Here is a 24094-nt window from a genome sequence, read left to right as displayed (position 1 = left end):
ATTTTTCTAATGCCAACTTTGTGTATCGAGCCTTTTTTTTTTCCTTTGCGTATTATATAACTTAGGATATTATGGTTGAGAATACAATATATAAATGGAGGATAGTAACATGAAATTAGCGAATTTAATTTCCTTTGAAAAGAAGAGAAGAATAAGAAAGGGAGAGGAGTTAAATTTATTATTATAGTACTAATTAGTTGGATCACTTGTATTTACATTAGAAAATTATAACCAATTTGTGTAAATGCATTCAAAGTTTCGGGTATATCGTATATATAACGATAATCTAAAACTCTTTTAAGTTTTTTATTTTTCTATACTAATCAAGAAGTTTCGAGTCATACGTCTAAAAAATATTTTAGATATGATATTAAAAGTCAGTTAGTTAATAATATTTAAACTCGTAAAGTTGAAGATATTCTCTGTTTTTTTGGCTTTTGACGTATGTGTTGTTGCATTTGACACAATTAAGGCTTCAAACAGGATGTAACTACGATTATTTGAATCAACGTTTATACAATAACTAGAATAGACCACTTCTATCGATTTTGAACCAAGGTTAGTAGTGAGTGCTAACAAATATGCAATCTTACTCAATTTTGAATTTAATGAATGAAACGAATTAAAGAGGTAGAGAGGCACATTTAAGATGGGCGCAGGTCGTTCGCTGCTGGAGAGATGACTATAGCTATCTCTTTTCTCGAAGGCTAAGATTCAAAACAAATAAATACGACAGTTTAATTTCTCTCGTATATATTTGTATATTCATTCCTATTTTAGTAGAGGTAGAGAGAAAGAAACGAATAACAATAACACAATATTTTACATCATTTTCGTACGTGTAACTCTTTAGTTTACGCCTTTACGGTATACGTCTATTTCATCGGTCACGTTTAGTTAGCTGTGTTACTTAAAATTTTGACGAGTTTTTGAGACACTTTAAATATATGCACTGTCATGATTGTTTTCGTTCTTTTTATTCCTTCGATGACAATTTTTTTTTTTAATGCTTTGAACGTGCATTAATAATGTGTGGTGGAATTAAAAACTATTGTTGTATTTGCAGCTGTTTAAATAGATTTCTAGTTATGACTTTTAACATAAGTTATTAGTATTACAGTATTATTACTAAATAACATGCTTATTTTCCAAAAGTATTTCAAGAAGTTACCACAAAATTGTAGAAAATTAAACTTGAAGAAAAGTAACTTTGTTTCTCATAGTAAAAAAGAAGACTAGTTCTGATTTACCTATATTTCGTTTCTTATTTCATGTTCCCTTACAAAAACATACATATTTTATTGAATATATATATATATATATATATATATATATATGCCAAAAACTATTAAACCTAAAATATTATCTATCTAAAATTGCTTGACTAAAAACATACCACCCCATCGTTATCCATTTGAACTGACAAAAATTTCCTTTTCTTTTTGTCATATTTCTTTGTAATTTGTCAACTAAATAATACAATGAAACCAAAGATTGTATGTTTTCTAAATTTGTGTCTTTAGTACAGTTTTGTTTTCAGCCTAGGTTTGCTCACACCTAAGTCCTAACTACTCCCTTTGTATCATAAAATACGATTTTCTAATATTTTTTATTGTATCACAAAGAATAATTTTTTGTATATTTTTATCAATTAATGCTAAGAAATTGTAAATTTCAAAAACCATTAAATGAGAATTTAAAAGTTTAATGAAATACTATTGATTAATAATTATAAAATATATTATTATAAATAAATAATATACTTATTACTAAACATTAAATACTTTTCTTAATTTATGTCAAAATCTTAAAACATATCTATTGTGATACAAAGGGAGTATTTGATAACAAAACAAAAACAATGCTGATTATATATAAAACGAAAAAGATCAATTGTTTTTAGGGCATCTCCAACAATGCCTTCATTTAAAAAGGAGTTCATCTTCAAAATAAAGGTTTGAAGGTCAATTACTCCAATGGTACACCCTCAAATTTATTTCTAAAAAAATTTCTATTTACATTATAGTCCATAATCTTACCAATAATTTATTATAATCACAAAACTTTCATAGATAAATCTAAACACAATTAAAAAATATATCAAACAATATTAATAAAATACAATACCTTATATGATAAAACAACATATAATATATATATAATTATATATATCAAAACTATAAAATAAATTTACATGTAAAATAGAAATTTATTCAATATAATTATTTCCATAGATATATTTAAATAATAAAATTTATATAGATATATTTCAAATAATAGAATGTATATAGATATAAATCAAACAATTGAATTTATATAGATATATTTCAAATAATTAAACTTATTAGACTTATTTATAATATTTTTGTTATACAAATCATTAGTTGTATTTGTAATCTCATTGATGATCATGTATACTCTGATTCATATTAATAAAAATTGCTTAGATGTTAAAAAAAAAAGAAGTTATAAACACTAAAATAAAATATACATAAAATTTTAAAGAGCTGAATAGTGCACCCTTAAATTTGAAGGTTCACTATTCAAACCCTTAAAAATTAAAGGTTTAAGGGTTTGTTGGAATTAAAAAACCCTCAAATTTTAAAGGTTTAAGGATCTGTTGGAGACGTTCTCAGACGAAAGAAGCTAAATGATATCGCCAAACATGTTTCTTCTAGTTTTATTTTTTTTGAATAATTTCACAACATCATATTAATTGGCATCAGAAGTCATATTGATTTCAATAATTTATGTCGCAATTTATGGGTAAAGATATTGATACACATCGTTTTCCTCTTCCCTGCCTGCGTATACCTACATTGAAAGCTATATATATATATATGCCTCTCTACGTATGAATGAACAAACAATAGCTATATTTATTTATGTCTAATCACAAAAACAAATAAAGTATATTAATACTGTCTAAGTGTCTAGCAGCATGTGCTTATGCTTTCCATTATAGTTTTACTAGGCACGATTTCCGCAATAATTATAGTTTTACTACAAGCACATCCTAGTTATTTTTATTCCATTAAACTAAAAGCATATTGTCGTCCTTGATACCCTAAAATAAAATCCCTAAAGATATATCACACATAATTTACCTTACTTTCTAATTTTAAATTTGAGAAATTTGTAAAAAAGTTTGTAATTTCAATTACTCTAAAATATAAGTATGATCCATTTTATGCACATCAAAGTTTGATTGTTTTAATAAACGATACAAAATGATGTGCTTGTAGATAAACTAGGTTTTTTTACTTACTATTTCTAAATTTTGATTCGTCGCAATGTAAATTTAGATTAGTAACTAACATAGATGATTACCCAAATATGGAATTTTAGCAATTCGTATTTTGTTTATATAAAGCGAAATTAAATTACAAAAAAAAACATCGAATTAAATTAAAATCGTTGCCTCCTCTCTCTCTCTTCTCTCTCCCTCCTCCTCCTCTCTCTCTCTGAACAATAAACATTAAACACTCTCTCTCTCTCATAATAATAAACCTCTCTCTCTCTCTCTCATTAATCCGATCTGACTCTCTCTTACTCCATTGGAGAGCTTCGTTTCGATTCTCGAAAACCCTAATTCCCTCTTTCTCTCTCTCTCTACTCTCATTGAAGCTCTCTCATACATACTATAGTCAAAAACTTCTCACAACCAACCGTATTCTTCTGATTCGTCCTCCTCTCTCGAAGACTGTTGTTACCTGCAGACGAGAAGGTTAAGAGGCATTTTACTCTCTCTCTCTCTCTCGCTGATGAGAATAACTTTGATTCAGTCTTGAGGTTGAGAAGAGATGATGAAGATGATGATGATGAACAGACGAAGCAACGTCGTCAGATTTGAAACCAAGGTAGAAGACGAAGAAGAAGATGGCAATGACGATTGTTTCTACGAATCTCTCGATCGTGTTCTATCTTCTTGCTCTTGTTCTACTTCCAACTCTGATTACGACTCTGATCCCAATATCTCTGATTCGATCCACGATCCGAGTCCCTTCCCTGTTCCTGTGTTCCCTATGGGAAGCTCTGGCTTCGAGCTTTGGAAATCTGAGCCTGAATCTGTTTCGGAGAGACGAATCAGGCTTTTGCGTGGTTTGGGGCTTAGTAACGAGCCGGATCTACCTCTGCCGCCGACTCAGCTCCGGTCTAGAAGTCGGAGGAAAGGGATTTGCAGTTCGCATTTCGCTAGATCGGTTCCTTCTGATGTTTTGGTTTCCAAACACCAAGGTAAATCCGTGTTGAGATCAGATGCGGCAGGTAGTGACAATGTCGATCTTGGTAAGTCTCGTCACTATACTGGATCTCGCTGTTCTTGTTCTTCTCCTGTAAATATGCTTAATGATGATCATACTGGGAAGTCTCGTATGCGTAATGGTGTTGATGTTGTAAGCAAAGAGCCTACTATGGGAAGATCTCTTAGGGACATTGTAGAGAAGGAGAGTTTGAGTAATTTATCTCATGGGAATGGTAGAGATGTTGTTTTAGACGAGCAAATGTGTACCATTAGGAATCTAGATACTGGCAGAGAGTTTGTTGTGAATGAGGTCCGAGAAGATGGGATGTTGGAGAAGTTGAAGGAGGTAGGTACAGATCGGCAATTGACTATTGAGGAGTTTGAGATGTGTGTTGGGACTTCCCCTATCGTGCTTGAGCTGATGAGGAGGCAAAATGTTGAAGATGTTTGTAAAGACTCTGTTGATATGGACACTAATGTTAGTGGAAGCAGAGTGACTAAGCATAGAAGGAGAGGGAGTTGGTTAAAGAGTATAAAGAATGTTGCTAGTAGTGTGACTGGGTATAAAGAGCGACGAAGCACCGATGATAGGGATTCACCGTCCGAGAGAGGTGGTCAGAGGTTTAGCTCTGCAACTGATGATAGCCGAGATACGTCCTTTCATGACCCTGAGAGAGTTAAGGTCAGGCAGTATGGAAAGTCATGTAAAGAGCTCACTGCACTTTTCAAGAGCCAAGAGATTCAAGCTCATAAAGGGTCGATTTGGAGCATTAAGTTCACTTTAGATGGGAGGTATCTTGCTAGTGCTGGTGAGGATTGTGTTATTCAGATTTGGAAAGTTGTTGAGTCAGAAAAAAAAGGGGAACTCTTGTCCGTTGATAAACAAGAAGATGGGAGCATTAATTTATTTCTTTTAGCAAATGGGTCACCAGAACCAGTTTCAATGTCTCCAAAGAGAAGAGGGAGAACATCATTTAGTCGAAAATCAGTGAGCTTGGACAATGTTCTTGTTCCAGAGGCTGTCTTTGGTCTTTCAGAGAAACCGGTGTGTTCATTTGTTGGGCATTTGGATGACGTACTTGATCTTTCATGGTCGAAATCTCAGGTTGGTACTAGTCCCGATCATCTCATTTGGCTACAAACTATATTTAAACCATGATGTTGGTCTTCAATCTTTTCTATTGTTTGGAACAAAATTATAACATTGTTAAACTTACTAGTGCTGATTTTAGGTTTTCTCAATTGTTATGTGAGAATCTGCTTCAATCAGTATTTTCCCTAGATCGGATAAAACCTTGAATTCTCAAGACGTTGCACTCTCGTTGTTTTGTTTCCAGCACCTTCTTTCCTCTTCCATGGACAAGACTGTTCGACTATGGGACTTATCTAGCAAGACATGTTTGAAAGTCTTCTCACATAGTGACTACGGTGAGTGGATATACCCTCTTATTCCCCATCAATGGCCATGAGTCACTTATGTTCTTATTATTCTCTACGAAACTAAGCGTACATTGCAAGAAGAATATTAAGTCACTTTAGGTGTCAACTCTGTTCTGAAGTCATATGTCAAGCCTCTTCCACATGTAAATAGATCCCTGAAACAGAAGACAAAAAGATAAAAAAGTTTTATATGGTGGTTATGTGACATAAGATTTTCTCTCATCTAGTTTTCTGTTTCCTGGACACAGTGACTTGCATCCAGTTTAATCCTGTGGATGACAATTACTTCATCAGCGGATCTTTGGATGCAAAAGTTCGGATATGGAGCATTCCTGATCATCAAGTTGTTGACTGGAACGATCTTCATGAGATGGTCACAGCTGCCTGCTATACACCGGATGGGCAGGTACGCCATTATGTCTTTTTTATGTAACGAAATGAATTCAGTAACTTAAACTATGCAGTACCTTAATGAAGCTCTCTTGGTTTGTGAAGGGTGCATTGGTTGGTTCATACAAAGGAACATGTTGCTTATACAACACACATGGTATATAAGCTTAGAACTTGCTTATCTGACATCGAAATTGTTTCTCCATCTCGTCTTTCGAACTTAATATATTTTTGTTCATTCAGATAACAAACTGCAGCAGAGGCGTGAAATCAATCTGAAGAACAGGAAAAAGAAAACCCATCACAAGAAAATCACTGGTTTTCAGGTAATGCCAAAATAACAAGTTACACCGTTCTGTTCTTTGCAAGTGTATTTTTGTTTGAACGCTGTACTGGTTTATCTTACTCTGCTCATGAAACAGTTTGTGGCGGGAAGTTCATCAGAAGTGCTCGTCACATCTGCAGATTCACGTACACGGGTTGTTGACGGTGTTGACCTTGTTCACAAATTTAAAGGTAAATCATACTAAGCTAGAATCTCTCTTCTTCATTCTTAGAACTCGGGGATTAGGTATAACTTTATTGTTCATGAAAGTGAAGCTTGAAAAGATTCTTACGAGTCCCACCTCACATGAATATGGTGTTCTTAAGCTTTTTCTTAATCCGGTGTTGGAAAATAAGCTCAGCATTCTTGCCAAGTATTGTGTGTTTTTCTGAGTTTTAGCAAAATTTTCGGTTTGCAGGATTCCGCAACACGAATAGCCAAATCTCGGCTTCACTTACATCAAACGGGAAATTCTTAGTCTCAGCAAGCGAAGACTCTAATGTGTATGTATGGAACTACGACTCAGACTCGCGAGCTGGGAAAAGCAAACGTGTTACAGTCACAAACTCCTACGAACACTTTTACTGTCGAGATGTCTCTGTGGCTGCACCTTGGCCAGGCAAAATCAGCAACAACCAAAGCAGCAACAGCCCCGAGCAGGCACCCTTCACAGCCAATAACCCTCCAACACCTGTCAACGATCCAACCAACAACAAAACCGTCACTAACGGTATCATTTCAAGCGCCACAAACCGATACTTCTTCGATAGAATCTCAGCGACATGGCCTGAGGAGAAACTCATGGTAGCTGCAAAGAACAGATCCCGGACTAGCCCTCGTGTGAGCGTAGACATGTCTAACGGACCGGTTAACACAAAACCGAGTGCCTCAGCTTGGTCTATGGTGATTGTGACTGGCGGTTTACGAGGAGAAATCAGAACATTTCAGAATTTTGGATTTCCGGTTCGCCTTTGAGGCAGAGAAGAAAGGTTTACAAAAATCAAAAAGCCCAAGGCGAATTGAATTCAACTTTAGTAACAACCATCTCCTCCTGTCAAAAGTGTATAGATTGAGAGAAGGTTTGGTTCGTCCACTGACTTCTTTTTTTTTGCTTTCATACCACGCTTCTTTTATTTATTTTTTCTTAATTGTTCTCCCTAAAATTCGAAATCTCTAGCAAATATATATAATATATAATGTTATTCTTGTTTAAGAATCAAATTAGGCAGAAAAAAAACGTATTCATATACCACAATGTAGTGTTGTCTTTAATATTCGAACTCGACAAGGAGAATATATGATTTTGTATACACACATTGTATTTTCCATTACAGTCTATCTAAATACATAACAATTCAATTCATTATTACAATAAAAAATTTTATCTTTAGATCAGAGCGTCCATAACGATTCAGAGTATATTGTTGTTTCATAGCTCTCTCTCTCTCTCTCAATCCTCCCCATACCAAAGGAGATGGAGTCCCATGAACTTAATACATTATAATATCTACTGACAGGAAATCTAGTTCTCGAATTCTCATTCGCTGTAAGATTCTGACTTGGAAAAAGCTTTCTCTAAAGGTAAAATCTTATCCACACATATCCTCGGATGGGTGGGAGGGGACCATCTTTCACTTGTCTCAACTCCTATATAAACAACACACAAGCATTGACATTTGCAGAACATCACATTACTTAACACTCTTAAAAGTCTTAAAACGAAACAATGGCCCTTCAAGCTGCTTCTTTGGTCTCCTCTGCTTTCTCTGTTCGCAAAGATGTATTTTTTAAACTCTTTTTTTACTTTCTATTAATCGTTTCCTTTTTGTTTATTTATGACCTGTCTCCGAGTCTCCGAGATTAATTAGCTTTTTGTTTTTTGGTTGCAGGGCAAACTTAATGCTTCAGCGTCATCATTTAAAGAGTCTAGTTTGTTTGGTGTTTCACTTTCGGAACAAATCAAAGCTGAAATCGTCTCTTCTTCAGTGAGATGCAAGGTACGTAACACAATCTTACTTCTAAGTTTATGATACGAGTGTTTTCTTGGAAAATGATGTAGTCGAAAACTAACTACGATTGCTTCTTCTACTCTGCCAGAATTTGAGGAACAATAATGCGATTATTCGAGCTCAGGCAATCGCGACTTCAACTCCTTCAGTCACAAAACCTTCCTTAGACCGCAAGAAAACCCTTAGAAAAGGAAACGTTGTTGTCACGGGAGCTTCATCAGGGCTAGGTTTAGCAACGGCCAAGGCATTAGCCGAGACAGGTAAATGGCACGTGATAATGGCGTGCAGAGATTTCCTCAAGGCCGGGAGAGCTGCTAAATCCGCAGGGATGCCTAGGGACAGCTACACTGTGATGCATATGGACTTAGCCTCTTTGGACAGCGTGAGACAGTTCGTTGATAACTTCAGGCGAGCCGAGATGCCTCTTGATGTGTTGGTTTGCAATGCAGCGGTTTATCAGCCAACGGCTAATCAACCTACTTTCACTGCTGAAGGCTTTGAGCTTAGCGTTGGGACGAACCATTTGGGCCACTTTCTTCTTTCAAGACTGTTGATTGATGACTTGAAGAACTCCGATTATCCGTCGAAACGTCTTATCATTGTTGGATCCATAACTGGTATAGCCTCCTTCCCTCCTACTTATTCGTAAACTCTAAATTCGAAACCCTAAACGTTATATGTATCTTGTTGAGCAGGAAACACTAATACATTGGCGGGTATTGTACCTCCGAAGGCGAATCTTGGGGACTTGAGGGGACTAGCGGGGGGATTGAACGGGCTAAACAGCTCGGCTATGATAGATGGAGGAGATTTTAACGGTGCAAAGGCGTATAAAGACAGTAAAGTCTGCAACATGTTGACAATGCAGGAGTTTCATAGACGTTTCCATGAAGAAACCGGCATCACCTTCGCTTCCCTTTACCCCGGTTGTATCGCGACGACAGGTTTATTCAGAGAGCATATTCCTCTCTTCCGTACCCTCTTCCCTCCTTTCCAGAAGTACATCACAAAAGGTTACGTCTCCGAGATAGAGGCTGGGAAAAGGCTTGCTCAGGTCAGAAAATTAACCAAAACCTAATTTTCCTTGTGACGCAAGAACCTTTCTTTTAGTTTCTTATTCTTTCTGTTTACTCAACCTATGTATTTCCTTTTTAAAGGTGGTGAGTGATCCAAGCTTGACGAAGTCGGGAGTGTATTGGAGCTGGAACAAGAGCTCGGCTTCATTTGAGAATCAGTTGTCTCAAGAAGCTAGCGATATCCAGAAGGCTCGCAGAGTTTGGGAAGTCAGCGAGAAGCTAGTAGGCTTGGCCTAAATATTGATATCTCCTCTGTGTTTTAGCTTTTGGTTTGGCTTAAGATGTGAAATAAACAAAAGACTAGGTCACATCTGCTTTTAAGTCATTGAATAAAATAACTGTTACATTAAAACGTTAAAAGTCCAAGTAGAAAAATTATTTGGATTAATTGTTTAAAAGCCTACGACTTGAGTTACTGATATCAATTTGTAAAAGTGTAACAGTTCCATGTTTTAATCCAATGTTTGTCATAAGGAACGAGTCAAAGATTATGCCAGTGTAACTCTCGTAATAAATTTACCGTATCGGTTCAGCTTGAGCTATTCTATATATAAATTGTTTGTCTCTTTGGATACCAAACCATCTCAACCAAGCAAATCATTCTCCTCTATAGAATAAAAAAAGAAACAATATTCACCATGGAAGGTAAGATCGGCATTTACCGAAATCGATGCAAAGTGTTGGCCCAAAATGTTTCCATTGAATCCTTTCTTCCCTCCTCTTCTTAAGGATGGTTGCTCTCGCATCAACGCAGCTGCTCCCTCACTTGCAACATCTAATAAACTCTCTATTGTTCCTGGATTGTCTCTACCTGGTTCTCCGGTTGATATCACAAAATGCTGGTCATCACTCTCTAGTGTCGAAGGTTGTGTAGCTGAGATATTCAAATCAGTATTCACAGGAAAGTTTGGTAGTGTTGGATCTACGTGTTGCAAAGCATTTTCGGATGTAGATTCAAAGTGTTGGCCACATATATTTCCGCTAAATCCCTTCTTCCCTCCTCTTCTCAAAGATAGTTGCTCTCGCATCGAAGCAGCTGCTCCTACACATAAGTAATCACTTAACTATGGGTTTGTATATCAGAATGCACTAAATTAGGCTTATTATAGCTTCTAGTTTCAACATTCGAGAAGAGTTTCTTTATTCTAATTACCAGCCAGAGCTTATTATAGATCTTCTTCACATGTAATGGGTTATTCTACGTTTCGTTATCTACAATAAATAACAAACACAATCAAGTTTGGCCTAATGGCATTCTTTATTATTATCTTTTCAATTATGGACGTCTCGTTTGTTCTGTTCTCAAAGAGGGATAATCTTGATTCTTGAAATAGCTAGGTTGATGAGGTTTATTGCTTACCCTTTTTCCAAGATGATCATATGGCTTGGAACAACAAAACAAAACAAACCCATAAATGTGAAAATACTTAAGTTGGTGGATTTAAATTTACAATGTACGATTAGAATCACACAAGATAATGTTAGCCTAACTTTCCTGGTAACTAAAAACTGCGGCTTTTTTCCGAGTAATAAATATAAAATATTGAAATTTGTAAACGTCATGGAAGTTTATTTGTACATAAACCTTGTTAGAGATCTTTGTTTCAGTTTACGAAGTTTCTTGCTATACAATCAACCTATGGGTTCCATATGGAACAAAGATAAATCCACATGTAAATAAAATTGACATGTCACATGTAATCGAATAGCTTCTGTTCGCTATTTAGACACGCCCAAAGTAGTAAAGGAAAAAGATTTAGTGGATGAAAAATAGAGCCTGTCAGACCGCCGTGCGACCACCCCGGCAAGGTAGAACCGAGCCGAGTAACGATCCTCTACAGGACCGGATGCGTCCGAGGACAGATCGTGGCCGTGTTAATCACGCTCTGATCGCACGGTCATGGTTCATCAACCAGGGTTAAGGGCCCGTCTCCTAAGAAATCAAGGAAACAGAGGTACGAGCCTATAGAACAGATCCTGTTCAAGTAAGGTCGTGACCTTCATTACTCTCTCAACGTTATATATACAACAAGACTTATTCCTAGATGAGCACATGGCATGGCTTGATTAGGCAATATACGGGCCAAGGCCAACTTATTTAGATTTTAAGCCCAATTCCAACTGAAGGAACAATTTGCTTTCGATCGTCTCAACTCGAGTGTTCGTTTTGTGACCGACATATTAATGCCTAATGGACTTTGTTTATAAATATTATGGGAACAAGAGCATATATATATATATATATATATCTCTATATTAGTAATAGTAATTAGTAATAGTAAAAGAGAAGTACAAAATGATTTATCAACAAAATCGGATCCAGGCAATAAATATCCGCGACATACATAATGCGTTATCGGGTTATATTGTCTGTTTATATCTATGATCGAAAAACTGTTTTCAAAAGAGCATTAGTTTCGGAACATTCCCCCTACACGTTTTTGTGTTTTAAGAAAATCAATTATGAACAAAGATATCAATCTTCAACAAATATCTAGATTATCAAATTTGAGTCAAACTGATCCTAAATTTGAGTCACCCAATTGATTTCCAAGTCAAAAATCTAGTTAAATACTATCCTAAACTAACAAACCCCACAAATAATTAATTCAAAGATTTTATAACCGATCAATTATGCCATATTTTTCAAATTTAAAGAGAATATTTTAAATTTAAAGAGAATATACCATAAAACTACCCTAATCGAGTAACCGATCTACATCAACCTATAAATATATGTTAGTCATCTAGGTTGAATTCATCATACCTTCTCCAATTTCTTTGCTTCATTTTCCCATAATTCTTTACAAATGGTGGTTATTTTTCCAGTCACAGATTTAACACAAAGCTCCGGATTTTCTTTAGTTGTGTCGAGAGTAATAACAAGCCGCTGAAAAGTATTCATTTGAAAGATACCGGAAACCACCGCATGTGTTCCATTTCTCATCCTTTTGTTGCGGCAGTTTCAATGGCTTCTCCGCTTCCAAATCCTGAAAGTTAATCGTTTGATAGAGAGTTAAGCTAAAAATTCAAGGGTCAAAGAGAGAAATTCAAAATTAATCGATGAGAATAGGCCAAACGTTCTTGATTATAGAGCAATTTCTTGATTATGTTTGAAGAAAAAAGCAAAAAAAAAAAGAACTTTAAGAGAGATACTCTTGCGTTTATCTGAGAAGTAATTGCCTGCTGGCACACATTATTTTAAATGTATGTTTCAAATAATAAAATATTAGATTGTTGTATGTACATTGTAGATTTTAAATGTATATTTCAAATAATAAAATATTAGATGAAGTCAACAAAACTTTGAACCCCTTAAATCATGATGATTATGATGATATATCGTATAGTGAAAAGAAAAATACACGATTTAAGGAGTTGAAAATTTTCAAAATTTTAGTGATGATTTTCATCTATACGGTTAATGATGATTACATGAGTACAAATTTTCTTTTACGAAACACATAATAATTAGAGATTTTGATTACAGATAACTAAATCTCTATGATAGATTATAAGAAAATATATTTTTAAAATTAATGCTATATCTAAATATATAGGAAGAAAGTGTTTAAAGAAAGGAGAGACCATAATGATCACATGATCAAAAAAAGAAATAATGTAATAATTTTATACTTTTTTTAAAAACATCAATTCAAAATATTAAACATATTTTATTGAGCATATCATATGCTAATTGTAGTGTATATTTTATCCGACAAATTTTTATATTCAAACGATAAATGTATTCTCTTTCACAAATAATTTTCCTAATTGAATCAATTTCTCCATCACTGCTTATAACAATTATTGGAGTAATTAATAAAATTCATTTCAATAGAGATAACTATTACTTTGCAATGGATGAGAACATCTAACATAATTTAGCACAACAATATATTACTTTGGGTTATTACATATTTAAAATGTCTGGTACGATAACCTATTTTGGTCAAAACAGACTATTTGCCATCAATCAAATTATAATAAAATGAAAATGAATAGTGTATCCAATCATTATAGATGATAATACCCGTAAATATTTCTTATGCTGTCACCAAATTTAAGTTTTATTTATTTTATTATATAAAAATCATTATATTACCATTTAATGTACTCATTTTTTTTAATAATACTATGTTATACAATAGTAAAATAAAAATGTAACATATTTCAATCCGTTACAAGTTATATGTATCCATAAATATTATCCCGTACTGTAGCGCGGATCCGATCCTAGTATATATATATGCAAGCTTTTCTTTTAGAAAGATTTTCAATTTTAATTTTTACCTTGGGCGTCGTATTCAAAAGTCACACTTTACATGCCACTGGTTTCACAGCTTCTGCCAAAGTTGTTTTGCTAGGTTTTCGACGATAACTATAGTGACCAATGAATGGATTACAAAAAGATAAATAAATGACACACACTAAGCAAAGAAAATACAAGTAATGGCTTTGTTGGTATACTAACCTCTGCATTTGCAACAACTTGAGAGTAGATACCTATGAAAACAAACAAGTACAACAAAGTTAAACATCAACAATCAAAATCAATGCAGACGAGAATCGTTAAATCAAAGTGATTATGTTGATCGTTCATGTGACAGACAACACTTGTGGTTTGAGTTAAACCGGTTTTGGTTGTAACTCAAACAGGTACAAAGAGTCCATTGAAGATCATTGGTTAAGTGGTTGTTATTTGGTTGGCTCAAATTGTAACCGGCTCACTCTATCTATATGAGTGATAAGGAGAGTTTGTTATTGTGATAAGCTAGAATCATAGTTGGATAGGTACAAAGATAGAGATAAGTTCAAATCTAGGACTAGTCTCTCTATATAAGGATCTTTTGTACGTGATGTAACATAACACAAGGAAAATATTAGTGAATTGCTTGTGCCGTCAAGCCGAGACATAGGGTTATCATTCGATACCTGAACTCGTTAAAGCTTTGTGTGTCTTTCTCTCTTACTTCTTTGTTTTACTACTCTATTCTACTTTTCTAAACTATTATCGTTCTCTGTTGCGTACAACTACACAAGTCTGTGTGTGGTGGTTTCGAGGGTGAGGTTGTAACAGTGGTATCAGAGCCTCTGGTTGCTCGAAGTGATGATGAACGCACGGATCGAGGTGGAACGGTTTGATGGGAAAGGAGCTTTCTCATTGTGGAAGAAGAGGATGCTTGCGCATCTGTCGGTTCTAGGGTTGAAGGATGTTCTGTCAGAACCAACAACACCTTCTGCAAGACCTGAGATCAAGAAAGACGAAAGTGATGAATCATACAAGGCAAGAGTGGAGAAAGAAGAAGTCGAAAGGCTTGAAAAATCAGAGAAAGCTATGAATCTGATTATTCTCAATGTTGGAGACCATGTCCTCAGGAAAATTGATGGGTCTACTACCGCTGCAACAACTTGGTCTACATTAGAGAGGTTATATCTTTCTAAATCTCTGCCTAATAGGATTTAAATGCAACATAAGTTCTATACGTTTAAGATGCTGGAATCACAGACTATAGATGAGAATATTGATGATTTCCTCAAGATAGTCTCGGATCTGAATAGTCTGCAAATCTCAGTCACAGAGGAGATTCAAGCAATCTTGTTATTGAGTTCTTTACCATCCCAATATGATCAGATTAAGGAGACACTTAAGTATGGTAGATGTTGTAAATGTTTGCTTCATATGGGTTTATTTGGTCTGAACCATGAATTGGGCCTATATTGGTGTGTAGCCCATACATGATCCAGGTTGTGTAGTCTGCAAGGATAAACCAACATAAGCTCTAGGGTTTCACTATATAAGGGAAGATATGGTTGAAGAAACAAGCGGTAAGCACAAAGACGTACTAAAAAAGCTGGTGGTACCTTGGTGGCGGCTGTAGGGCACAGCGCAGGGCAGATGCAGAGACGCAAGACGTAGTGCAGAGAGCATGCGTAAGGCGTCGTAAATGGAGCTTGAAGCTGTGCGTATAACCATGATAAAGGAGCAGAAGCTTGGCTGGGGTCGAAGGGATGAGAGCCGGACATAACCTTGTGTAGGTTTAGGGTGTCTTCAGGACACTCTGATGAGAGGCGAAGGTGGAGCTGCTTCTTTGGGGTTCTGGAGGTGTTTCAGGGTTATACATGGAGGGGAGAGCTGAACCAGAGACAGAGAGAGAGGAAGAAGAAAAGCTAGATCTATTATGTGTTTTCTTCTTCAGGTTTCTCTGTAGTTGTTAGTTCTCTAAGCTTGTATATGAAACACTAGAGTAAACCTTGGTTGATTGATAGTGATGATTTGTGGGAGAAGGTTCCCACACGAGATGTACCCTCTGCATGAGGGGAATTCGTTAAATCTCTGTGTTATGTTTATGTTATGCAAACTGATCTGTGAAGTAGATGAGGAGTAGGGGTAGAGTCGCGGTATGCGGTTCACTACAAAGGTGAATTGGGGTCTGCGATTCTCAACAGTAGAAAAACTTTCTCCTTAGAGGAGGTTGCAGAAGCTGCAAAATCAAAGGAGACAGAGCTGAAAGAAGTTAGGAAGAATGGTTCAAACGCTGGTAATGGTAAAAGTTATGTTGCTAGAGGAATAGCTGAAACAAGAGAACCGTTCAACAGGAACAAAAGCAGAGGCAGATCAAGATCTAGGTCTGGGTCCAGAATTACTTGTTGGTACTGCAAGAAAGAAGGACACCTAAAGAAGGATTGCTTTGCACGAAAAAAGAAGATGGAGAGTGAAGATGGTGATGCAGATGTAATCATCGACAAGTTGCTGGAAGTGAAGGCTCTCTCCGTCTCAGATCAAAGATCTCAAGAATGATTGATTATCGATTCTGGTTGTTCGTATCATATGACCTCTAGAAGAGATTGGTTTGATAGCTTTGAAGAAGTTACAACTGGGCAGGTTCTCTTGGGAGATGATAGGTTTGTCACAATACAAGGGATTGGTACAATTGCAATCAAAGCTGTAGGAGGAACAGTCAGGAGACTAATTAATGTCAGGTATATTCCCAACCTTAAAAGAAATCTGATTTTTGTTGGGACTCTAGACCTGCAGGGTTACAAACAGACTGGTGGTTATGGAAAATACAAGTTCTTTAAGAACAACAAGCTGGCACTGCCAGGAACGTTGTGCGGAACTCTCTACTATCTTGATGGAGAAACTGTTGTTGGTGAATCAAATAGTGTTATGTCAAAGGATGATATTGCTTTGTGGCATAGTCGACTGGGCCACATGAGTATGAGGAATCTCAGAGTTCTAATTGAGAAAGGAATTCTTGACTAGAAGAAGATCAGCAACTTGGAGTTCTGTGAAGTGTGTGTAATGGGAAAGAACAAAAGGCTGAGTTTCAATGTTGGTAAACACAACAGTGAGGAAGTATTGAAGTATGTACACTCGGATTTATGGGGATCCCCAAACGTTCAATTCTCCCTGTCAAAGAAGCAATACTTCTTATCCATCATTGATGATTTCTCGAAGAAGGTGTGGGTGTATTTTCTTGCTACAAAGGATGAAGCTATCAACAAGTTTCGTGAGTGGAAGATTCTTGTTGAGAATCAAGCTAACAAGAAGGTGAAGTGTCTCAGGGATGACAATGGTTTGGAGTTTTGTAACTCTGAGTTTGATAGTTTCGGCAAAGATAATGGCAATGAGAGACACATAACATGCTCATACACCCCACAACAGAATGGCGTTGCTGAACGTATGAACAGAACAATCATGGAGAAAGTGAGATGTCTGTTGAATGAATCAGGCTTGGAGGAGAAATTCTGGGCGGAGGCTGCAGCTACTTCAGTGTACATCATCAACAGGACGCCATCGTCTGCAAACGATTACAACATCCCTGAAGAGTTATGGCTGGGAAAGACACATGGATATTCACATTTAAGAAGATTTGGTTCAGTGCTTTACATTCATGTTGATAAAGGAAAGCTGAAGCCAAGAACATTGAAAGGAATTTTCATTGGATATCCTTATGGAGTGAAGGGTTACAAGGTGTGGCTTCTTAATGAAAAGAAGTGTGTCATTAGTAGAAACGTTGTATTCACGGAAGATAAGCTCTACAAAGACTTGTCTAGAGAGAAGAAACTACAGAAATCTCAATTTGAGATTGAAAGAATTAGAAGCAACGAGGTAATAGTTGATGCTGCTCAGGATGCTGAAACTCGTAAGAGTGTGTCAGATGATACAACTGAAGGTGGAGCAGCGGAAGAAGCTCATGATAGTGAAAATGAATCTGGTGAAGAAGAAGAGAACTTGGACAATTATCTGCTGCCCAGAGACAGAGTCAGAAGAGAGATCACTCGTCCAAGCAGGTTTACAGATGGAAATGCTGCTGCCTTTGCACTCTTTGTTTCAGAGGAGGTTGAATCAGAAGAACCTAGAGACTACTATGAAGCTCGGAGAAGCAAGTACTGGGTGAAGTGGAAGGCAGCCATGGATGAAGAAATGAATTCTCTCATGAAAAATCAGACCTGGAATTTAGAGAATCTACCAAAGGATCAGAAGGTAGTAGGTTCTAAATGGGTTTTCAAGATTAAGCCTGGCATACCTGGAGTTGAAGAGCCTAGATTTAAGGCTAGATTGGTTGCTAAGGGATATTCACAGAGGGAAGGAATTGACTATCATGAGATATATTTACCTGTAGTCAAGCATGTGTCTATAAGACTGTTGTTGTCGATAACAGTGAATCAAGACCTGGAACTGGAACAGCTTGATGTAAAGACTGCCTTCTTACATGGTAATTTAGAAGAAGACATCTACATGGATCAACCTGAGTGTTATGAAGTCGAAGGTGAGACAGAATTGGTCTGTCATCTGCAGAAGTCTCTGTACGGCTTAAAGCAAGCTCCAAGACAATGGAATAATTGTTTTGATCAATTCATGATCAAACATGGTTTTCTCAAAAGTGCATATGATCATTATGTATACTTTAAGGATCTGAAGAATGAAGGATTCGTTTATCTACTGTTGTATGTAGAAGATATGCTAATTGCATCAAAGAGTATGTCAGAAGTTAGCAAATTGAAGAGTCTTCTGAAGAGTGAGTTTGATATGAAGGATTTGGGTCCAGCAAAGAGAATCTTGGGCATGGATATAGAGAGAGATCGTGTAGGTGGAGTTCTTACAATATCACAATCTACTTACATCAAGAAAGTTCTGCAAGTGTTTCGAATGGATGAAGCAAAACCTGTGTCAACTCCCATAGGCGCTCACTTCAAGCTGGTTGCTATTCAGAATGCAGAAGAAAGTGCAGAGATGGGTGAGTTTCCTTACTCAAATGTTGTAGGAAGCATCATGTATGTTATGACTGGTACACGACCGGATGTTGCTTATGCAATGGGACTAGTGAGCAGGTTCATGAGTAATCTGGGATGAGTTCATTGGACTGCAGTACAATGGATACTCAAATATTTGAAAGGAAGTCAAGACAAGTGTTTGGTGTTTAGAAAGAGTCCAGATTTTAGAGTTGAAGGTTATTCAGACTCTGACTTTGCAGCAGACTTGGATCGCAGAAGATCCATCACTGGATATGTGTTTACTGCAGGAAAAAACACAGTGAGTTGGAAGTTGGGTCTGCAACACGTTACATCTCTTTCAAGAACAGAAGCCGAATACATGGCTTTAGTAGAAGCAGTCAAAGAAGGCATATGGCTGAAAGGGTTGACAGAGGAATTAGGATTCAAACAAGGTACGGTCAATATATTTTGTGACTCTCAAAGTGCGATTTGTCTTGCTAAGAACAATGTTTAACTATACTTTTTTTTGTTTTATTTTTGATATATTTTTCTCCATCTGATATTTTTTTATAGTTGGATATATAAAAAAAAATAATAATAAGAGATGACACAGAAGAAAATAAGAAAGAAAGAAACAACAAAACAACTATTATTATTTTATTATTGGAATTTAAGATATTTCAATTATAATTAGATAAATAAAACTAGAAAAAAACAAAAACCAATACTTAACTTAGGCCAAACTTAAATAGAATATGAAATCCAAATCATTAAATAGAAAAAAATACGTTACTAAAAAAGTAATAAAGTATAGTTAAAATTAAGAAGAACGAATTCCTTTTCCAAGTGATCCCAGTAGAGCTCCAGTTTATCCCCTACTCCGAGTTCTAACGAATGCTTCATATCACTCCAACCAGACCCGAAATAATATTTATAACTCTTGCACTTCAGAGTAACCATATACAAATCTTTCTCTTTGCGGTCGTGGACTTTCACTAGAATACCCTCTTTCTCCACTTTTTCTTTGGTAATATATTGATCACTGTTAACATCGACATCGGAATTCATCTTCTCGATGACAGATTTTACTTGTCTATTCGGTAATGCCACACTACTGACAAGATCAGACTCTGAAATCGTTCTTGTGATGATCAAAGCTGGATCTAGTGGATTATCACAATTCATCTTAGCTAAATAATTCTTTTTTTTTTTTAGCGAAGATGCCTTTATAAAGTGGGGAGTATTTTGTTTAATTTTGTGTGTTCACGATGCCAACATATATATTATATATATATATATATATATATTATATAATAAAGTAAATTTCTCTTTTTGACAATTTTTAAGAAATTGTCATTTGAGAGTTTCTGGACATATATCATTTTCTCTTTAATATTTTTAATATTTTTTTTTTCAATTGATTTTATATGATATACATTATTTTATTTATCTTTATATTTAAGACAATATATAATTTAATATTATATATTATTAGATATTTAATTTATTCTTTAATTTATGTAACATATTGTCCAATAATGATACATATAGGAATTTCAATATACTTTAGTAGATATTTTCTCTAAATATTTATAAATTATATATATTTAAATATAATTTAGTTTGTTTTAATTAGAATAAAATTACAAAATAATGTAATACTCATATAATTGTTAATTATATCTATTAAACAATGATCATATTCTATTTCTAATCATATCATGGAAGTTACATCTATATCTATTAAATAGATGCATCTCAATAACACTCATATCTCAAATCTCACATAAGTTTATAAATTCTATTTTTTGTATTCAACTAACATTATCTTAGTGTATTTGTTTATGTTTATATAATAAATTAAGGTTTTCTCAAACTCATACTTTAAAAACTTGACAAAGTTTTGTATACATAAAAAAATATCTTGAAATTGTAGCAATTTCCTTGTAGTTATTATATATATGTGTCATTTTATATACATTATTCTAAGAAATTGTCATTTGGCACTCTGTTCTTTCGACATGGGTTATTTTCTCTTTTAATACTTTTAGTGTATTTTTCCAATTGACTTTATATGATATACATTATCTTATTTATCTTTATTTCTAAGACAAAATATAATTTAGTATTATACATTATAAGATGCTCAATTTAATTCTTAATTTGTGTAGCATATTGTCTCATAATGATTTTCTCTTTTATTTCTTTACTTTAATAGATATTTTCTCTAAACATTTATAAATTTTATATATTTAAATATACTTTAGATTTTTTTAATTAGAATGAAATTGCATATATTATATAATCAAGTAAGGCACTCTTTTAACAAGCTTTAAGAAATTGCCATTTGACACTCTTTTCTTTCGACATGTGTCATTTTCTGTTCAATACTTTTAGTGTATTTTTTTCAATTGACTTTATATGATATACATTATCTTAATATCTTTATACTTAAGAAAAAATATAATTTGATATTATACGTTATAAGATGTTCAATTTATTCTTTAATTTGATTAGCATATTGTCCTATAATGATTTTCTCTTTTATTTCTTTACTTTAATAGATAAAGATGTAGTTACATCTATTAAAAGAGAAATAAATGAGACCAAGAAATAAAAGTATAATATCAAAATATATTTTTTCTTAAATATGAAGATAAATAAGATAATATATATCATATAAAGTCAATTAAAAATACACTAAAACTACTAAAGAGAAAATGACACATATCGAAAGAAAGAAGAGGGTGTCAAATGGCAATTCTTAGAGCTTAGTAAAAAAAGAAACTTACTATAAAGAAAAACAATTTTTTTTTTCATCAATAGATCAGCTCATATGAGCCAATTAGAAGATAAGTAGATAAGTTGTTTACAAATCGAACATGTTGCGGAGCTGTGCGCCTTTGGCATGCCAAAAAGTTCGCACTAACATTTGCAGTTCAAGAAACATGATCAATCATGCACCGCCTAGCCCTTCCGGTAATTGGTGGTACCCATAGTCAGCGAATGACCACCAAAAGAAGTACATTTCCTGTAAAATCATCAGTCGCTTTCCAAGATTTATAGACGAAACACCGATAACTGTATAAACTAGAGATTGTGCTCTCCCTGATCCTAGGAGAAGAACCGATGTGAGCCGAGAGAGAGACAATGCTATATATGTTACATTTTATTCATGGACTAACGCACGCACAAACTAATCCAAGCACGAACATTAATGAATATACAAAAGCTTAGCTTAACTCTATAAATCAAGGCATGTAAAGTATTAATGTTGATGATATCCAAGTGAGAAAATTGTGATATAAACTCTCAGTTGTAAGTTCTTAATGAACTTTTGTCACTCAATCATAAACAAATCATTTCGATGTCTTTGGCCGCCTTAGAGAATCTTTCAGCTGATACTGTCAAAAGCTTGTTAAGAGACATGTTTTCACCTCTGCTCTTCAACTTTTCTTCATACCTATGCTTGATCCTGCTATCAAGCTTGTACCCAAGAAATGCAGGGAATGCAAGAAGCTCTTCGACTTCACGCCCCATGTATTCGATCAAATACTCCAGTTTTTCTTCTAAGGAACTATAATTATACTGCAGGACTTGAGGATGCTTTGTGCTCATAGCTAGAATGTCTTCAAACGAAAGACCGTAGCTCGAGTACAGTCCAATCACCCTCTGCATATTGTCAGAGCTTGTTCTGGTCACAGCTCCCATCGCAAAAGCCAGTTCCTTTGTTCTATGCTTATATCCAATCTTCACCAGAAACCCGAGTTTGTGCGAGAGATTATCTTCAGATAAAGCTAGATACAACGGTGCTTTGCTCAAGAATTTGAACATGCCAGGGGAATCAAAGCCACATTCCTTCAGAAACTCTATCCTCGGCCGCAGTTTCCTCTCTTTACTAGTGCTGATAACATTAGGGAACACATGAACAATCTTAAACACTTGTTCAGTCGTCAAGCCAGCAAAAGACTTAAGAAACTCAACATGGCTGTTCATATGCTCAACACTATAACTCAATATAGCAGGGAGTCTACGTAGCACGGTTCCAGTGGCGAAATCGTCTTCCCCGCTTAGATCCCTAATAAAATCAACCCTAGGATTCAACTGACTATCCAAGTCACTGTTGAGAATCACTGGACGCCTCGCTATTATACCAATTCCACCAAAAGGTTCCAAGAAACTAATCAATCTCTCAATGTCTACAACTGATTTCTGATACAGCAGTTTATTTAAGTACACTTTGCTCAATACGTGAGAGATCTTTTCTTTTGGTATACCATGGAGGATAAGCAATCTCACCTTCTGAATGAAACTAAGCAAGATAGATGTTTCTACCACAGCGAGTAAGCGCTCAACTAGTTCAGGCTCAAGCCTTCCTTCGAGTTCATCAACCAAGAAACTAATAACGGGATCCAATTCTACTGAAGTCAATAAATTAGGGCACTTTGCTATCAACCCCTGAAGCGCAAAGCCATTGATTTTCAGAGATTGAAGAGAAGCAACACGAGCACTGATTTTATCCAAAGATGCCGACTTTATATCTGGGTTCTTCTCTAAAACCATCTCAGTTTCTTCTTCTCTAAACCCAATATCTCGGAATAACGAAAACAGAGACTCTGCAACTGCAAAGAAAAAAAAACAGCTACTGGATCAAACGCACACCAAGTGTTTGTGAATATGCTCCAGAGAAAAAATAAACACAAATAGTTTAAGAGAAGTGTATCAGATATTCAGATTTCACGTACCAGTTTTACTTCCAGCTTCAATCGGAGAACTAACGCAACTACATCGGAAAACAAGAGCAGTTTCCCGACGATCTAAGCAACGGAAAAGCAATGGCCGTAGCTCAGACCGAAATGTAGAAGAAGCAGGGAAGGCTCCATGAGAATAGAGAGCAGCTGTAACCGGCGGGAGATGAAGACGGAGATTAGTCGGCGGTGAGAAAACGGAGAAGGAACAAGAGACGAGAGATAAGATCACCATGGCTCCTCCTATATCCAAAACAAAACCGTGAAGGTTTTGATTTAACGGTCGTATTTGATTTAAGATTGGGTTTAACTTTTGAGATGTACAAAAGCCGCTGCTCAATGGTATTGGACTATTGGGCCTAATGAGAATATTCATTATTTTTTATTTTTTTTGCTTTTCTTTTTTTGTTACAAACTTAGATAATATTCAATTATGTTTAGTTTTTAATTTTTTAAATATGGGAAAATAAAAAAATTAACTTCTCAAACTTTCAATTGTATGTAAATATATACCCTTAATTTTCCCAAAAAAATGCAATAGTGCCATTCAACACTAAAAACCTTACAATATAAAGCCTCAATACATTATTTAGGTAATAATTATTATTAAAAAAATTCATAGAAACCACTCCCAATCATTG

The 24094-nt window shown here is 35.1% G+C and overlaps 4 protein-coding genes, 1 non-coding gene and 1 pseudogene across 7 annotated transcripts; 3 read left to right on the top strand and 3 right to left on the bottom strand.

Moving 5' to 3' along the window:
- The first annotated feature begins 3395 nt into the window (after positions 1-3395).
- LOC104725943 (uncharacterized) lies at positions 3396-7761 on the top strand. Of its 3 annotated transcripts, XM_010444695.2 has the most exons (7): positions 3396-5348; positions 5581-5671; positions 5932-6089; positions 6179-6230; positions 6317-6399; positions 6496-6589; positions 6817-7761. In XM_010444695.2, exons 1-7 carry the CDS (start codon positions 3804-3806, stop codon positions 7371-7373), a joined length of 2580 nt encoding a protein of 859 aa, XP_010442997.1. In that variant the 5' UTR covers positions 3396-3803; the 3' UTR covers positions 7374-7761. The 3 variants fall into 3 exon arrangements, with proteins under 3 accessions (XP_010442997.1, XP_087331800.1, XP_087331801.1); XM_087475674.1 differs by lacking the exons at positions 5932-6089; positions 6179-6230; positions 6317-6399; positions 6496-6589; positions 6817-7761 and having other exon boundaries at positions 3449-5348; positions 5476-5614; XM_087475675.1 differs by lacking the exons at positions 5932-6089; positions 6179-6230; positions 6317-6399; positions 6496-6589; positions 6817-7761 and having other exon boundaries at positions 3450-5348; positions 5464-5582.
- A 292-nt stretch (positions 7762-8053) lies between these two features.
- LOC104725942 (protochlorophyllide reductase A, chloroplastic) lies at positions 8054-9956 on the top strand. Its single transcript, XM_010444693.3, has 5 exons — positions 8054-8178; positions 8288-8395; positions 8496-9024; positions 9103-9461; positions 9565-9956. Exons 1-5 carry the CDS (start codon positions 8125-8127, stop codon positions 9718-9720), a joined length of 1206 nt encoding a protein of 401 aa, XP_010442995.1. The 5' UTR covers positions 8054-8124; the 3' UTR covers positions 9721-9956.
- A 132-nt stretch (positions 9957-10088) lies between these two features.
- On the top strand, positions 10089-10555 carry LOC104725941 (uncharacterized). The gene has a single exon (XM_010444692.3). It carries the CDS (start codon positions 10174-10176, stop codon positions 10537-10539), a length of 366 nt encoding a protein of 121 aa, XP_010442994.1. The 5' UTR covers positions 10089-10173; the 3' UTR covers positions 10540-10555.
- Positions 10556-11257: 702 nt separating this feature from the next.
- LOC147935425 (small nucleolar RNA U3) lies at positions 11258-11478 on the bottom strand. Its single transcript, XR_015573249.1, has one exon. It is a non-coding gene; the product is annotated as a small nucleolar RNA U3 (small nucleolar RNA).
- A 7955-nt stretch (positions 11479-19433) lies between these two features.
- On the bottom strand, positions 19434-19890 carry LOC147935424 (B3 domain-containing protein At1g43171 pseudogene; annotated as a pseudogene).
- A 1966-nt stretch (positions 19891-21856) lies between these two features.
- LOC104725940 (transcription termination factor MTERF8, chloroplastic) lies at positions 21857-23791 on the bottom strand. Its single transcript, XM_010444691.3, has 2 exons — positions 23451-23791; positions 21857-23327 (listed from the first exon to the last, which is right to left on the bottom strand). The coding sequence occupies exons 1-2, from the start codon at positions 23686-23688 to the stop codon at positions 22054-22056; spliced, it is 1512 nt and encodes a 503-aa protein (XP_010442993.1). The 5' UTR covers positions 23689-23791; the 3' UTR covers positions 21857-22053.
- Positions 23792-24094: the final 303 nt, after the last annotated feature.

The sequence above is a fragment of the Camelina sativa genome, chromosome 11, assembly GCF_030686135.1.
Source record: "Camelina sativa cultivar CO46 ecotype springtype chromosome 11, ASM3068613v1".
Classification (NCBI taxonomy): domain Eukaryota; kingdom Viridiplantae; phylum Streptophyta; class Magnoliopsida; order Brassicales; family Brassicaceae; genus Camelina; species Camelina sativa.
The sequence above is the reverse complement of the archived record's forward strand: the minus strand, read 5'-3'. Positions and strand labels throughout refer to the sequence as shown.